The sequence below is a fragment of the Dipodomys merriami genome, unplaced genomic scaffold (assembly GCF_024711535.1).
Source record: "Dipodomys merriami isolate MVZ:Mamm:240054 unplaced genomic scaffold, mDipMer1.0.p SCAF_91, whole genome shotgun sequence".
In the NCBI taxonomy this organism is placed as follows: Eukaryota; Metazoa; Chordata; class Mammalia; order Rodentia; family Heteromyidae; genus Dipodomys; species Dipodomys merriami.
The window spans coordinates 5,107,379-5,122,404 of record NW_027206524.1 but is presented as its reverse complement, the minus strand read 5'-3'; the positions used below and the strand labels follow the sequence as shown (position 1 = coordinate 5,122,404).

At 44.2% G+C, this 15,026-nt stretch overlaps 1 protein-coding gene across 1 annotated transcript in view; it reads left to right on the top strand.

The window, feature by feature from the left end:
* LOC138821297 (rho GTPase-activating protein 20-like) overlaps positions 1 to 11,758 on the top strand; it is a 57,092-nt gene extending 45,334 nt beyond the window's left edge. The window contains exons 12-15 of the mRNA XM_070013428.1: positions 1,939 to 2,048; positions 4,240 to 4,429; positions 5,605 to 5,719; positions 6,996 to 11,758. Coding sequence (XP_069869529.1) covers positions 1,939 to 2,048; positions 4,240 to 4,429; positions 5,605 to 5,719; positions 6,996 to 8,848 — 2,268 coding nt within the window. The 3' untranslated portion in view covers positions 8,849 to 11,758. The remainder of the gene's footprint in view (positions 1 to 1,938; positions 2,049 to 4,239; positions 4,430 to 5,604; positions 5,720 to 6,995) is intronic.
* The last annotated feature ends 3,268 nt before the right edge of the window (positions 11,759 to 15,026 follow it).

The window sequence follows — 15,026 nt, the reverse complement described above, 5'->3', positions numbered from 1 at the left end:
AGTGGACATGGGGGAGAGTGATTGAACCAAGCTAGAGTTGAGAGGAGAGAAGGGCAGGCAGGATGGGAACAGGGAGGAGGAGACGGGAGAGATGGAGGACAGGAGGCACGAGGAGATGAGGATGAAAAGAGGAAGACTGGAGGACAGAGGAAGAAAAGACGGCACCAGAGGAGGAGGAGAACAGGACAGGATGAAGGGGAGGAGGAGCATGAGGAGGTAGAAAGGAGGAAGAGAGAAGGCATAGGAGGACAGGATGAGGGAGAGGAGGACGATGGGGAAGAAGAGAGGACAGGAAGGCAAGAGGAAGAAAGAAGTGGGAGGAAGAGAAGAAAGAAAAAGAGGGAAGGAGGCGGATAGGAGGAGTGAGTTAAGAAGAGAGGAGAAGAAAATGGGGGAGGGGGTGAGAGGAGGAGGAGGGAAGGAAGAGGACCAGGAGAGACTGAGGAGGGGTTGAGGAGGAGGAGAGAAGGATGGGAGGACAAGAAGGGGAGGGAGACAGGTTGAGGAGCTGAGACAAGGATGAGGATGGGAGGAAGCCAAGGATGAGAAGAGGAGGAGGACAAGGAGAGGAAAAGGAGGAGGGGAGAAGGGTGGAAGAGGGGGAGTGCAGGGTGACAAGAGGAGGAATAGGAGACCAGGATGAGGAGGCGACGTGGTGGGGAAGGGTGCAGGAGGATTACTAGTGGAGGAGGAGGAGGAGGAGGAGGAGAGGATGAAGAGGAAGAAGGCTAGGAGGAGGAGCGAGTGGTGGGGTGTGGTGAGCTGGAGGCCTGAGAGGGAGCTGCAGAGAGGAGAGAGGGAAGCTGGGATTTAGGAGGGGAGATGGAAGAGCTAGGTAGGGGTGGGGGTGCAGACGGGGGAGAGGAAGGAAGAAGAAACCAGAATCAACTGTTGGAGCAACACAGGTAAAGAAGGCATGAGAGCCCGAAGTTGGGACTCCAGCCTGCGGGATGCTGCAGACGGATCTCCTAAAATCAGCTGGAGAATTGCACAAGCCACGTATGACCAGACCACATGGCTTGTGTCATAGTCCTGATCCGCCACACCAGCCCGCACGGGGCGCTCAGCCTAGGGCTGACCGCAGGAAGGGATGTGTTCATTATTTGCATAGCAGGTTTATATCACTAATAGGAAATCGGTGACGATGATCATCGTTAATTACAATTAGAGACCTTCCTCCCCACCTCCAGCTGCAGGTGAGCTCTTCCAGGGTAAGGGCAGGTGCTGTCCCTCCCACAGGTTCCCAGTACATAGTAAAGCATCCATCCACTTGCTTTTACCCCTGAAACATACGAGAGCTATTGGACGAGAGAACCCACGTAAGCCTTAATGCATGTGTGTGCCAAGATCACTGGAATAAAATGTTCCAAGAGAGCAGACTTTGCTTCAGACTCCTCTGTATCAAGCACTTCCCACAATGCCTTGAGCTGGAAGTACATGAAGAATGATTGCCACAGATACAGTGATGTACATTCCCCTGACTTAGTTATTTAAGACAGGGAGTAAACTTCCAGAAGTTTCATCCCCAATAGACTGGCCTTCATTTTTCTGCACCATAATCTAGTCTCTGATTACTTCAGTGATTTCATTCTAACAATAACAAATAAGTCAAGAAACAGTTCTGAGGATCGAAGTTCAAAGCCAGCCTAGGCAGGAAAGTCTGTGAGACTCAAATGAACTACCAGAAAACTGGAAGTGGAGCTTGACTCAAAGTGGTAAAGTGCCAGCCTTGAACAGAAGAGCTCAGTGACAGCACCCAGGCCTTGAGTTCAAGCCCCACAACCAACCCCCCCCCAAAGTCAAGAGTTGGCTGAAAGCTCTATGTAGTAGAGTAGTAGACCTTAACTACTCCAACAAAAATGTTTTGTAGTTTCTCCAGTACATATTTACATGAGAAATAATGGTGTCAAATATTTGTTTTGTTTTAATCTATGCAAGGATTTTCTACGAAACATTCCGGGAAGTATTTTTTCATCAGATCTCTATGGTCACTGGGTCTGTGTAATGGATCAAGGAAATGATGAACAGAAGATAAATGTAATTCAAAGGTAAATTATCCTGTCTCAAAAATGCTTTTAAAACATGTCTGTTATAAGCTTGTCCATTGAGGTTTTACTGCTTCTGTCATTGATGTTGCTTTTCTCCCTACTTTTCTTAGGGTGGGCTACTTAAACTGAACATCCTCTGAATCTCATAGTAGCTGAAATACATTAGTCCACTAGCTAATAATCTTAATCTGGGTAGAGCTACTCAGCTAATAAGATAATTCCTTTGGGATTTCATCCAGTAACTGAAATCATGCAGAGAAAATTACCTGTTCCATCCTCTTTAGGAAACTACAGGTCCGGTAGAGTAGAGAGTGGATTAGAGGTAGATAAATGCCTATCATCTGTGCTATAGAAGGTATTTGTTAAGTGCTTTGTGAACACAGCAGAAGGACGAGTGAAGGACTTGGGAAGTTGCATAGTCTCAACCTGATCACAAGGAATGTGATGCTGAGGCTCATGAACAGGGGGATTGTTGGGGAGAGCTGGCCACCCCATATTCCCTAGTGCTCTCTACACTGTAAGCGAATAGGGAAGAAATGCCTATTCACAAAGCAATATACTCCAGGGCCTGGAGGGAAGACTCAGTTGGTAGAGTGCTAGCCAATGAGTAAAAGCATCAGGTATTGAGTTTGAATCCTAGGCTTGTACTAAAAAAAAAAAAAAAATACTTCAGTCTCTGTGAAAACCCTTGCATCCCATTATTATTTAGTTGCTTGTACTTGCTTAGTTTTTTTTCCCTAGAACAGTTTTCAAATACCAGTTATCTACAATTATTGACATACGATGTTGGACTGATAGTAGTCTAATTGTCAGAGATGTACCAGAAGCCAAACCCAGGTAATCTGGTACTTCCTCCACTTCCATTACAGTTTTGGTGTAAACCAAAACCATCAAATTCTATACTCGGTTGTATATTATCCAAAATACTGTTTCCTATAGAGGGATGTTTGTGAAAAATGTAAAACTGACATTCATGCAATCATAAACATGCCAAAGTTTCTGTTTAACTCATTAATGAATAAGATTTTAAAGTACCACAATGTAGATATACTGCTATCCGTTCTCTATACCTTAGACATTTAAAATAATCCAAAGTTTTAGAGCCCCAAAGAATCAGATACCACATGAATGAGATGCTTTTCCACTGAATATACACAATAATCGCCTGCTCTATTACAGCGTGTTTTGGTTTCTTCTTATCAACCTTAAGTCTTTTTTGTTGTTGTTGTTGTTGGCTGTGGGCCTGAACTCTGGGCCTGGGCGCTGTCCCTCAGCTCTTCAGCTCAAGGCTAGCGCTCTACCACTTGAGTCACAGTGACACTTCCAGCTTTTTCTGCTTATATGGTGCTGAGGAATCGAACCCAGGGCCTCATGCATGCAAGGCAAGCACTCTACCACTGAGCCACCTTCCCAGCCCCAACCTTAAGTCTTGAAGAAAGGCCTTTGGTTGTTCAATGAGTATCAACCTATCTCATTTCCCCAAGATTTTCAGAGGAAAAGAAAAAAGCAACAATCACCAATAGGAGCATATGGAGAGATCTAAGTGTGTGTTTTCTACATAGTTAACACTTACTTTCCATGAATGATCACTTTAAAATCTGAATGGAGTATAACTGACTGCAATAAGCTTGACTTGTGTGTGAGACCCTGACCCGGAACAGAAACTGACCTTGAAGCTGACCTACAAGCAGATCACAGGCTTTCAGAATGGATCTGGAAGTCTTAAGGTCGAAGATTGGGTCCTCACCAAGAGATAGCAATCCTGTGTTGCTACTTAGAAATAAAGGAGCAATTTTATCAGAAAGCTTTTGTGGGTTTTAGTTGAGAATATTCCAAGGTGTTGCAGGGTTTGCCCCAGTTAAACAACTGCACCAGCTCAGGGAGATCCCACAGGCAGCATTTTTTAGTAGGCATTTTCTGCATTCTTTCACATTTTCATTGAGTTTATAAAGACAATGTACAAAAATTTTAAAAAACAATTTCAAAGCGCTGACTTGCTCCTTTTCTGTATATTCAGACTTCACTTTGCACAGTACCACATTAACTGAATGCCTTGCGTGTCTGAGCTGTGTTCTTGATTGGTCTTTTCACCCTGCCTGGCTCCCTCCGCTAAGTGAAGTGTGTCTGCCTTGACCAGATTTTTAAATTAAACGCTTTGCTTTAAAAGTCCTTTTTTTTTGTCTGTCTTTAGGCTATTAGACCAACTTCCGAGAGCCAACGTGGTCTTCCTAAGGTATCTGTTTGGGGTGCTGTACAACATTCACCGACATTGTTCAGCTAATCAGATGACTGCCTTTAACTTAGCAGTGTGTATCGCTCCGAGCATTCTTTGGCCTCCTACTTCCTCCAGCCCAACACTAGAAAATGAATTTACAAAGAAGGTAAAGAAGGGTTTTCCCGCATTCATGCCTCAGAGGGTCTCCATGCTCATTCTGAAACACATTCAGAGCCGTTTCTTAAATAGTGGAAGTGTACCTCCTTACACATGGCACTTGTTAACACCCAGGGGTTCTAGCCTAGGCAGGAAGCTAAAGTTTAGCCTTCTAGACAATAGGACTAACTAAAACTAAAGAGTAATAAGAAAGCACTTGTGAAAAAACACTGATAGAAGACTCAGTTCTTAGCCCTACCACCTGGTGATGTGCAGGGCAGGAGGCGTTATACTCAGTGTTCTCATCTGAAATAGCAAGGTGATGATACAGTAAATATAGAAATCACTGCCCCCCCCCACTGATTGTTCATTAGGAGATTCCACATAAAGTTCCCCTTTGCTCCCAGCATTTCTTCTGCCCCTTGGCCTCATCTACCGGGACAAAGGCACTACAGATGGCCTCCAGTACATCGCTGTGGAGTAGTACTGAAGACCCCCACTCCCCCACCCCACTAGCCCATCGCCTCTTCTCTCTTCCTCAAGAATACCCAATCAGAGAGCAGAGTAGAAGGCAATGACTAAGTCGAAGAGATTCATCAGGAAAAGCCCAAATTGCCTTTCTAGCTGGCTCATTCCTTCATGGTATAACCACAGAGAAGCCCAAGCTCCTGATAAAATGTATTTTATTTTACCCCAAACCACCTGTGAAAAATACTTGATTTTTAAAGGTGCTGCTGGGCGCTGATGGCTCACACCTGTAATTCTAACTACACCAAAGGCTGAGATCGGAGGATCACAATTCAAAGCCAGGCAGGAAATGCCATGAGATTCTTATTTCCAATTAACCACCTAGAACTGGGAAGTGGCACTGTAGTTCAAGGTGGTAGAGCACTCACCTGCTAAAAGAGTGCAGGGACAGCACTCCAGCCCTGAGTTCAAATCCCATGACTGACAAAAAGAGATAAAACCATTGGTAAAGTGTAGCATTTTTTTGTAGCATAGTGGTGCCACAAATAGCAGCTTTAGTCCACCGTTTAGAATGTCTGCGCCCAAACTACTCTTGAACAGTATCCTCGTTATTAAAGGACATTTATATTTTTTTCCCTCGGGCATTTTTTTGCACTTATTGGTTAAAATCATAATTCATATGTGAACATAGTACTTTGTGTCCTTTTTGTTGCACAGGTTTCTCTGCTTATACAATTTCTGATAGAAAATGCCTGTAGGATATTTGGAGAAGAAATCACTTCCCTCTTAGGAGAGGTTTCTGTGAGCTGTGACTCGAGAGAGACCGCGTCAGGTATGGTGAAGAAGTTCTCCAGGAAACAGGCCTGTGTCTATGAGTTATTTGTCCAAGGGCCCATGGGGGGTAGGGGAGAAGAAAGCCTCGTCTGACCTGGGTCTGTGGGGCTGCTTCTGTTCCCTTCTACAAGGCAGGCTATGCAGATGGAACGTGTTCTCAGCATGGCAGGGTGGGTAAAAAGTATGCAAAAAGAGGTCCCAGAAGTTGGCACTGTTACTATATTATGGTATGATGATAGTTTGACTCTGTTAAAGACACTTGATGAGGAACTGTAGCATATATTAATATGTATAATAGCACTACAGTGGTTCAAACTAGAGTGAGGCAATAGGGAAGTCAAGGGCCTCTCTTCCTCTTCCTCCTCCTCCTCCTCCTCTTTCTCTTTCCCCTCCCTTCCCCTCCTCCTCCCTAGCATGCTCTTAAACAGCCAGAACACAGCTGGCATCATTAGGAGCTATGGAATGGATTATGGATTCAAAGGCATACAACCTATATAGAATATGAATTCCTGAGCCACTGGTTATTTTCTCTTTTGCCAAGTATTCTACGCCACTGACTGAACATCGGTATCCCCATCTATAAAATGTAGATTATAATGATGTCTTTGTTTTTCCATGCTGAGGCTCTAAGTTGGGGCCTTGTGCTCCTGCTTGGCTATTTTTGCTCAAGGCTGGTATTCTGCCCTTTGAGCCACAATTCCACTTCTGGTTGTTTTCTGGTTATTTGGAGTTAGGAGTCTCTCAGATTTGTCTACCTGGGCTACCTGAAATCCTCAGATCTCAGCCTCCCAAGTAGCTCAGATTACAGGCATGAGGCACTGGCGCCAGACTATTTGCTCTGGTTGTAAAGATTAACAATGAACTTAACTTCGAAGAACTGGTGTATGAGAAATGGATAGGATTCGCAAATGGTTGCACCAAGACTACAGTTAATTCTGTATGACCAGCAGTGCTGTCCACATTCGCAGGCAGAGTTTTAAAAATAGAGCTCTACTTAACATTCATTCCTTCATAAGTGGTTCAACCACCCTCTTAGATTCAGGGTGAATAGTCATTGCTTTTAGAAAAATCTTATCTCAAGAGGAACTGAGATATATCTAATATATCCTAACAGGATTTTTTTTGGGGGGTCTGCTTTTTGGCTTTATCTTCTACACTTAGGAAAGCATTCTTCCCCCTTCTTGTGAATAGAATGGAAGGTTGGTTTTGAAAGTATCGTGGGCTGTATTCGTGGCAGCCACAGTGTGAATAGCAGGTTTGGTTTTTCTTGACAGATACATCCTGCTTCCAAATGAATGACTCCTCCTACGACAGCTTGGAAAACGAGTTGAACGAGGACATTGATGCCCCGGGCCGCGACCTCATCAAGAAACTTGGCCAAGGGAGCAGAAGTATGGACTCGGTCTTAACCCTCAGCGACTACGACCTCGACCAGCCCGAGGTCGAAGGCCTGTTGAACCTCAACGATTTTGATCTGGAGCATCCCAAAGAGGAAGACATTCAGCTGCCACCGTCCCTCGAGTCCAAGCTGGTGAACGTTCTTGTAACGTACGGGGAGGTATCCCTGGGTGAGCATGCTGGGGACCCCCCTGACACGTGCATACCCACTTCCCAGTCCGTGGGGACACCCCATGCCCCCAAAGCCCCCCGGCGACACCGGCGCTGCTCCGAGCCGACCATCCACTACCTGGATTCAAAACTTTCCTATCTCAGGGAGTTTTACCAGAAGAAGATGCGCAAGTCCAGCTGCGATGTGGTGCTGTCTCAGAAGGACGAAGACTCCCTGAAGCAGAATCACCAGCCCCTGCACGACGCGGGGCAGACACGTTGGAAACACAGCTCGGTCACGGGCACGGATGATGGCAAGAAAAACACCCCTCAGCAAAACCCCAGAAAGAAACACACCCCCGCGCCCCAGGGACATCATGCGGGGAAATTCCCCAAGTCCAAACCAGTGGCGATTTCTGTGGCCTCCCTTAGTCACATGACCTTCCAGGACCCTGGTGGCCATCAACCCTTCGGGACGGAGGCAGAAGGCTACCGTCCAGCAGGTGCCCGCCAGAGTTCCCTGATGCGCAGGCGCAGCTCAGAACCCAACATCGATGACCAGAGCTGCCAGCTGACCTATCTCAGGGGGATTTACTCCAAGCAACTCCATGAAAGCAGCTGCCAGGGGGGTCTCTTGCACGGAGAGGAGGATTATCTCCAGCGGCATAAGTCTTTACAGATGGAGGGGCAAAAGCTGATTAACCAGAGTTTGGTCTTGGGGATTGAGGTGGGCAAGACCAGCGCCACCAGTCAGGGCACTGAGAAGGTGTTACCTCCCAGACTCAACCTCTGCCCCAGGACTAGCTACTCCAGCTTATCTTCCCCGGGCACCTCCCCCTCGGGGTCCTCGGTGAGCTCCCAGGACAGTGCTTTTTCACAGATTTCCGAACACTCCGTGTTCACACCCACAGACACTTCCTCTCCCATCGATTGCACTTTCCAGGCTCCAGGCAAACAGGATGAGCTTTCTTCTGAAGACTTTCTGGGCTCCGGCCTCCTTTCGGGAATGCCCGGTCCTTCTACAGAGCCGGCCAGCAGCCATCTGGCCTCCACAAGAAAAGACATCTTCGAGTGGCACTCACAGAGGCATTGTGTGACGCTGCACCCCAGCATGTGGCTGAGAAGTGGCTTAGCCAGTTTGAAAAACTGGTCCCTCAAAAAGAAAGTCAAGACCGCCAGGCCCGAGGAAAAGAAAATCGGTTCTCTCAAAGAACTGTCAGAGTCCCTGCCCCAGGCTTCTGATGTCCCCGAAGCCAGCGCTGTCCCACAGAGACCGGAAGACAAACCCCTAAGGGCAGCTGAAGAACTGGCCACGGCCGCCGTGCAACCAAGCCAGTGGTATGCTTCCTATCCCTGTCAGGACTCGGAGAATCACTGCGACTCTCCATTCCTCCTGGGGGAGAGCAGACCCAGTGAGGGAGAAGAGGACCAAGGGCGGTGCCCTTCTGATCCTTGGCCTCAGGAAGGCGCTTCATCCTGCTTGGTGGCTTCAGATCCCATGGCCAGCCCCGATGACCGCCGCCCAGGCTCTACAGTGCTTGGTGGTGATGCAGACAGACATTTAACCAAAGACATTTAACCACAGAATCTTACGTTGTCTACAAGGACAGGAACTGAGCTAATAATAATAATATCACAATCACAGTGATACCCCTCTCCCCACCCCCCATTTATGATGCTAATACTGAGGACAAAATGCTCAATTGAGATTCCTTGGCAAAGTCTTCAGGCTAAAAATAGAAAAAAAATGTGATCACTTGAAAGCGTTGGGAGACTTTTCCTATTAATGCTGGGGATTTGGTCATTTTCTGATATATTCTTTTTAGATAGCCTAACAGATAGCTAGAAAACATCCTTTCTGCCGACTGTGTCAGCGTCTTTGAGATTGGTGTCCTGATTATGACCCATGGAGTGAGGGAACAACACAGTGAAACCATCAGCACACCTAGGATGCTCTTAAGAGACAGGCCAAGAAAATGGCCACTAATCAAAGCATTAGGAAGAAAACTACATATGGTCATAAAGGACATCACACACAACCTTTCCCCCAAATCTAAGCCATTTCTCTAGCACTTTCTTACTCCTATGTCCTTACAACTTATCATTTTAGGATCCAGCTAGAGTGGAAAGAATAGTTAATTCAAGAGCCATGAATGAGTACTATGATATCATGGTTTTGGTTTGTTTTTTGTAATCATTTGTGTTGATGGATTTGTTTTCTCATGAGTGTTGAACTGGTTGGCAAAAGCTCCAGGAAACATATTCTGGGAAAGGAGCAAAGGGAAGTGGGGGAAGAGGAAAATATTTTCTCATTTCAGGGCCTTCTCAAAAAGGTATCTCTGCAAAGAGCATACTCCAAAAATTGCAACTCTTTATGTAGAAAGTGACCATCTGACAGCCATTACTCATAGTACACAGGAAAAGACTGCTCTGGAAGTAAAATTTCCCTGGTCTACTAATTAATGCATGGAAGCTGCAGAGACATGTTTCAACAGAGCTGCTCAAGACTGTTATTGCATTGGTATCAGCAAGAAAAAAACAAACTATTAAATATTCATTAAAAATTCATTACAATATTTAAAAGTTTCTGTCGGGGTGAGTACTGCTAGCAAGGGCTAAAGAAAAGGATGAAGGCAGAGGCAGGCTACTGCCCAAATAGATGATTTACAACTATATAAATAGAGCCATGAAGCCAGGTGCCAGTCACTCACAAATCCTAGCTATTCAAGAGGCTGAGATATGAGGACTGTGGTTCAGAGCCAGCCGAGACTGGAAAATCCAGAGACCCTTATCTTCCACTAACCACCAAAAAGCTGGAAATAGCACTGTGGTTCAAAAGTGGTAGAGTGCTAGCTTTGCACATAAAAGCTCAAGGTCAGCACCCAGGCTCCCGAGTTCAAGCCTTAGAACAGTTATTATTAAATAATTTAAAAAGTGAAAGATCACAATGACCTCAGGATTAATCCAAGAACCAGCCCTTTGTTTAGATCCACCCAGCTACTCTCCATTATACCCCCCGCACTGACCTGCACTGCGTGCAAACTTTCTCATGATTTTCTTCGGGTTTGCACTCAGTACAATAACACCCCTTTATCCATTGCACAAATGTCATCCGCACGCGGCATGGCTCAGTGGCAGCCCTGGCTCTTCGATTGCTGTTAGCCAGGAACCACAAACACCACTTCTAAATCATGCCTTCTCTAATTGTCACAGCTTTGCAATGGAGATACCAGTTCAGAGTGTGGCTGGCTAGAGTCACAAACTGCAATACTGAATTAAGGAGCTAAAAGGGTTTTCTCAAATGGTCACTGGCTTTCAGTGTCCCTCTGGAATTCTTTTTTTTTTTTTCTCATATTCATGTCCCAAATGATGTGTGGTTTCTAAATAGTTTGGGGAAAAGAAAAAAAAAAGATTGGTTTTAGATATATTATCCTTCTTCTGTCTTGAAGATTCACTCCAGGACATGAGATTCTTGGGCCTTGCCAACCAGAGTAGGAGGATAGTCTCAGAGCTAGCTATGAACTCCGCCTCCTCTATTTTAACTACTGTCCTCCAAGAGTCCGCCTCAACTTCAACCACAGGACTTGGTCCCTGCCACAATTGTGCATATTCCAAACTATTTTCTTACGTCATTCGGCAACTGTTGTATCCAATGTTTTACTCTTCTCCTAAACATTGGATTTTTCAGTTATAGGATAAGAACAATGTTGTCTTCTCTAAGGAGTTATTTTAGTATTAGCTAAGGATTCATCCTACTTCTCCAGAACCTGGCCTTGTACGCTCTGGATCATTATAATTAATGTTTAGAAGTTTCTGCCCAAAGAGCCTCCAGCCCCTCCCCCCATGACACTGGCCCTCTCAGTCGGATAGAAGGCAGATTCCACCACATACCTAGCCATATTGCTCATGCATCTTTTGTGGTCTATAATACGGAAGTCAGCAGGGACTCCCCTTACCTTAGGGCATACTACTGACAGAACTGCAAGATGTGAATGAAGATCTTCTGGCCTGGAGTGTCTTACTGGAAGAAATTAGTTCTACACTTAAAAATCGTCATCGTCTTTCATCATAGCAGGTAGGAAAAAGGAAAAAAAAAACCCACCCACCCCATTGGACACATAAAAGAAAATAGTCACTAAGTGTTTTTTAGCAACCATCTCTACACTCAGTGTTCCCTAGATACTCCTGTGATACTTAATGTGAATAATCTGTTAATATTGCTGTAAATTATTGTATGATTGGAAGACAGACTATGTGTCACTTTATTATATTCCCATCAATCTATAATATATTGGACTGATCCTTTAAAAAATGCTTTGAGTTTGTATAATATATCTTGAAGAATTTTATTACGATACGTTATGTAACAAATGTGTATTTTTGTACTTGCAGAAAACTGCTGCTAACTTTTAAAGTTGTTTGGTTTTCAAAGGCACTGATAATGGATATGTATGAAGTCCATGCTGTCTGTCAAATAAAATATCCTTCTGCAGAGTTCACAGTCCCGTGGCGCATTAATTGACTGGGAGAGGTGGTTTGACAACCAAACCTCACTTTGCAATGAACACTTCATAGAGGATAATCCATGTTGATTGGAAGCTCTGGGGTCAGAAGTCACAATTTCTCAAGAAAGAGTGGGTTTTTCTTCACTGTTTTTTTTTTAAATCTTGTTTACCAAACAAGTGAGGTTTTAGACAACTATTTATATCAGGAATTACACCTCCATCGTGTTCCTCAAATGATACATGGCCTGTGAGCTTATATCAAAGGAACAGTAAGCCCAGTTGTACTGATTGCCAGAGATTTTCCTAAGACCGAACCCATTGGCTGAAGTACCCAGTTGACTTTAGACATACACCAGGACATCAGTGCTCTGGGAGTCATGAATTTGTGAACACCACTGGTTTTTCATCCCTGCTCCGTCTTCCCCTTCTTGAGGTCCCTTCAGGTTTCCTCTAAGGATGACCCCATTTTGAAGGGATTCCAAAAAATATACTGTCTTAATCCAGAAAAAAAGAATTGTTTTCCTCTAAGGAGCAAGGACTACAAATCCACTTGCACAAAGGCTTTTTTCTTTTGGGGGGGGCGGGGAGCAGCGTAGACCTACATATGCGGTTTATCTCTAAGTTGTACAGAAACATAGAATTTTACCTGTAGCAATCTAATGTTTTGCATAAATAAAGACATTATTTCCAAGGTATTTTCCAACTTTTCAAGGCATAACATTGAATGACAATGATCTGCTGTATCCTTGGCCCAACCGCATACTTTCTTGGTTGAAAATTTCAAAGACTATGATGTATCTTGATCCAAATTCTGCTAGCCAGTGTTTATTTTCCCTACCAGATCATGTTTGATGACTGGAGAGAATTTTTTTTTTCAAACTGCCTATTTTGGTACAGAGAAAACTCATTACCAACATATCCTTGGTATGTAAATTTTGTCTAATAAAATCTGGGGAAAATGCTTTATTGTATTTCTTTAGCTCTGGTTGTGAGTACTTCTCAGTTTCCTGCTAAAAGGAAAAATACCTGGGAGTTTTAAGTCCTCCTCTGCTTTTGAATGAGTTGCATGCCGTGGCTCATGTCTGTAATCCTAGCTCCTTGGGAGCTGAGAGCTAAGGATCACGGTTCAAAGCCAGCTTGGGCAGGAAAATCCATGAAACTCATCTCCAGTTAACCACCAGAAAACCAGAAGCAGCTCTGTAGCTCAAAGTCATAGGGCACTATCCTTGAGCACCAAAGCCCCAAGTACAAGCCACAGCACTGGCACCCAAAAAAGGATTAGATGAATATGGGGGGAGGGGGGTTGCGTGTCCTGAGGCCTGATCTCAAAGGGTAGTTGTTTTCATCTAACTTTGATTTTAGATTACGTGAACTTGGAATTAAATTTAGAATTCTCTTTGCTGCCTCTAGATCTTCTGTTTGAAGGGGGTAAAACTTTTCCCTCAGCACTGAGCAAATTAACTGTGTGCTCTAAATAGCTGCCTATCTGTGATTCTTGATGTATATGAATGGGGGCTAGAGGGGAGAGGCCATACTGTGGTTTGAACTCAAGGCCTCACACAGTCTAGGCTGGTGCTCTAAGCCATGCCTCTGGCCATGTTTTATGCAGGTTACTTTTAGGATAAGTTCTCACTTCCCACCCAGGAGCATGCCTGAACTGTGTGATCTGCCATCTTTATGTTTCCTATAGCTGCTGGGCTGATAGGCGTATGCTACTGCATCCAGCTTCCCTCTAGAGACTTTTCTGTCCAGACTAACTAGCCACAGTCCTCCCAGTCTCACCCTCCTACATAGTTTGGGACAACAGGTGCATGCCATAGCACCCAACTATGGTTTTAGACCCTTTTCATAAACTTTCCTGCCAGGGCTAGCCTCCAGCCTCAGTCCTCCTGGTTTTAGCCTCTCAAGTAGCTAGCAAAACAGGCATGAGCCACTGGCACCCAACCTCTACATATACTTTTCAAGGAAAAAAAAAAAGAAATTTATGTTATACCTTTGCCCAATACTGGAATGATTGAGTCACAGGCCAATGGATATAGAAGCGTACTGCTCCATGACACTGCCATGAATAGAGTTTATTGTTCCTCTAACAGAGCTCAAAACGAAAACTGAACCACAGGGATCTCGGAAAGTTTAGAAAGAGCATGGCAAGGAGAAATGGGAAGTATTAAAAGGTCAAAATGCTATTCAAGACATTTAGTTTTTATTAAAAACTATTCTAGACCTTAATGGTACTCATGGAGAAAAAAAAAATGGTTTCTGTCTTCGAGACCTTTAACCAACTAAGGGAAAATGTGGAAAAAGAACATCATTAACATTTATTGGGCACTTACTGTTGCCTTCACGTACTGGTAATAAATACATTGCATGTACTATTTAATACTCAAAATAGTTCTTATTTGGTGGGCCTTCAGCTTGAACTGCATTCTTACCTTGACATCTCCCCAAGTCACATGCGGTCACTTAAAATGGAGATGGTAATTCTCCTTCCACAATAAAGCATACAGGATTATATGCAAGAGAATCATTCCCAACTTTACTAAATTACTATGTCTAGATTGGGCGTCTATATTCCAAGAAAGTCACTCTGTCTTAGCAATAATTTCAAAACTTGTGATCTAGACAACTTGGAAGAGGCTTGAATCTCCTTTCCCAACAAGGAAAATTCCAGAACAGACAGATTTCCTGCTAAATCCTATAAGGACTTGAAAAGAACTTTAAATAAGAACATTTCAAACTCATTCCATGAAACCAGTATGAACCAGATACCAAAACAAGTCAGTAGACAGAAAGCTATTCAACAATATCCTTGATGATGAAAATAGACTCCAAAGTTCTCAATAAATTTCCAAACCCAATTTAGCAATATTAAAAAGAAACAACCAGCATACAATGCAACCAAGTTGGTTTCATTCCAGAGATGGAAGGGTGTTCAACACATGGAAATCAATAAATGTCATTCAGACATCAATATAATCGAGAATTCTTTTGTAATCATATAGTTAGAGTAGTGGATACAGAGACGGGCCTGTGACAAGATTCAACATCCTTTCCTGATTAATGCGCTGAGGAAACTAGATATAAAATTATCACGCCTTGGCACCACCCCACCCCCTCAACACCCCACTGAATGGGAGAATGCACTTCCTCTAAAACTAAGAATGGATCACACAGGTTGCTTGCACCTGTAATCCTAGTTGCTCAGGAGGCCAAGATCCAAGGATTGTGGTTCAAAGCCAGCCTGAGCAGCAA